General features: G+C 32.5%; 1 protein-coding gene across 2 annotated transcripts; it reads right to left on the reverse strand.

The window, feature by feature from the left end:
- Positions 1 to 77: 77 nt before the first annotated feature.
- On the reverse strand, positions 78 to 1,870 carry LOC100636992 (iron-sulfur protein NUBPL-like). Of its 2 annotated transcripts, none has more exons than XM_019994264.1 (9): positions 1,731 to 1,870; positions 1,651 to 1,673; positions 1,514 to 1,604; positions 1,425 to 1,464; positions 1,322 to 1,379; positions 1,189 to 1,259; positions 701 to 756; positions 499 to 584; positions 78 to 298 (listed from the first exon to the last, which is right to left on the reverse strand). In XM_019994264.1, exons 1-9 carry the CDS (start codon positions 1,858 to 1,860, stop codon positions 146 to 148), a joined length of 708 nt encoding a protein of 235 aa, XP_019849823.1. In that variant the 5' UTR covers positions 1,861 to 1,870; the 3' UTR covers positions 78 to 145. The 2 variants fall into 2 exon arrangements, with proteins under 2 accessions (XP_019849823.1, XP_019849822.1); XM_019994263.1 differs by having other exon boundaries at positions 79 to 298; positions 1,651 to 1,682.
- Between the last annotated feature and the right edge of the window lie 492 nt (positions 1,871 to 2,362).

Genomic DNA, 2,362 nt, shown 5'->3' on the forward strand with positions numbered 1-2,362 from the left:
GAGAGAGAGAGGGAGAGAGAGAGAGAGAGAGCCGGGGAGAGGGAGAGAGAGAGAAAGAGAGAGGGGGAGGGAGAGAGAGAGAGAGAACAAAGGCACAAAGCAATTAAAAGAGGAATAAATGAAGTGGAGAATGAAAAAGAAGTGATCAAGATAATGACGTGTTGCTATAGTAACCTATTATGTCCACGCCCACATCTTTAGACAGTTTGTCAGCTCCTCCTACTTTACCAAACACGTTTGAATGATGTCCACAATTAGGACACACATAACCACTCATGTTCTCTATAATACCATAAACCTAATGAGTATAGAGGAGAAGAGAGGAAGAGAAAATGAAGAGAATTAAGCAAGAGATATACTCTATTAGTTACAGTTCTATAAAAGAAAGAAAAGGAAGTAGATGTAAATTGCAAATTAGAAGAAGAGAAAGGATTAAGACCATACAAGTAATTCATATTGCTGTTTATCCATATATTCACTACTGAGGTTTAAGCTTACTGGTATGTTGACTTTTTTAAACATTTCAGCTCCTTTCCTAGCATCAGATAATGAGAGATCCTGTGGAGTCGACACTAAAACCACACCTACCAACAAACAAACAAACAAACAACAACATTTACATGCATGCTACAATAAATAAAAAATAGGCAACAAAAAATTAATAAATATAATATTAACTTTAAAATTATTTTAAAATTACCAGATACAGGTATATTCTCTGATATTGATAGTTGAGTGTCTCCAGTTCCAGGTGGCATATCAATAGGCCTTACAATTTCCGAGTTTAACCCGATTTTACCCGATTTTAACCTCCCGAAAATAATAAATCTTTTCAGGCTAAACCCGATTTTTACCATAAAAATAACTTAATGTTACACATAAAGAGGTGTGGTCTAGAGTGTGCTTAGCTCATAGTAGGGGTGGTTTATTTCATTTCTAATGTCATCTGAAACTTGACATATGCAAATGACTTTGAACCTTTTAATCAAGACATTCAGAACACTTTGTACAGTATAATTATATTTTCTTCTGAGTTTGGTTTTTAAATTTGTTTAAAAACAACCCGATTTTATGTAATGTGACAGGATTAAACCCGAATTTAACCCCTATTGCCATTTGTGCCTATTTAACCCGAAAAAACCACCCCAAATTTAGAATTTTATTAAACCCGAAAACTGTAAGGCCTACATATCAATTACTAGTATATCCAATAGACCCCAGGCCACGCCTCTTAATAACCTCCGTATTGCTGACATTACCTGTATAGATACATGTACATGTAATTAATTATTATTAATTAATAATAATTATTATTAATTACCATTAATCCTCTCCACACTATCGGCTCTGATTCTTCTACTAAGAAACCCATTGACATACTAAAAATAATAATAAATAAATTTTTAAAATAATAAATCAATTACCATTTCCCATTATAATTGGTCAGTGGTATCATCTTGTCCTCTATAAAATATACTGACAATATACTGGAATATACTAATAATATACTAACGTTTATCCAGTTCAGGTTGTTCCGAGAGGTTCATTAGACGTGGCAACGAGGGACCATACACATCAGCATCTAACAGACCGACCCTCAGCCCCTACTAATTAATAATTAATTAAAATAATAATTAATATAATTTTTACCTTCACATTTGCTAGTGTCACTGCTACATTAACTAAAAAATTTAAAATAAAATTAAAAATAAAGAATATTATTTCTTTACCAGCTGTTGTAGATTTTCCAACTCCGCCTTTACCAGAGGCAACGAGGATCACGTGATTCACACCTGGAATAGGCCATTTCCTTGGTACTTTCTCTAAAAACTTTCTTATAAAATAATTTAGAAACTTCATAAAAATTAACCCTTTGAATTCAAATGATTAGTTAACTATTCTAGTTATTAATAGTTATTAAAATCTGGGAAACGGCTAAACTTTTATAATACATATTGACATCCTTATGCTGTGTAAAAAGTTTGAGCTGATTCAGACTTAAATTACTAGAAGCAATGTAGAACATTAAGGGGCGAGCCTAAGCTAGCAAAGCAATTATATGGCACTGGATCTATCCATCTATAATCTACTCCCGATGATTTCAAAGCATGCATCATGATTTAGGCATAGCAAACATGATTTACATGATGAAAGTTTAATGCTGCTGATAAAATTAATAAACTTTTAGTCTTCTAGTTTCACATACACATTTCTTGCCTATAAATGTCTGTAAAGATGCTTTACTTAGCTTTAGATATAATATTATCCAATATTAAGATGACTGAGAAAAAGCTTGATTGACTTTCACAGTTTTTATAGCAATTGCATCAGTAAAGACGAGCTTCATAGGTTATTAATTGAA

Source organism: Amphimedon queenslandica, unplaced genomic scaffold (assembly GCF_000090795.2).
Source record: "Amphimedon queenslandica unplaced genomic scaffold, v1.1 AMPQUscaffold_13479, whole genome shotgun sequence".
NCBI lineage: Eukaryota > Metazoa > Porifera > Demospongiae > Haplosclerida > Niphatidae > Amphimedon > Amphimedon queenslandica.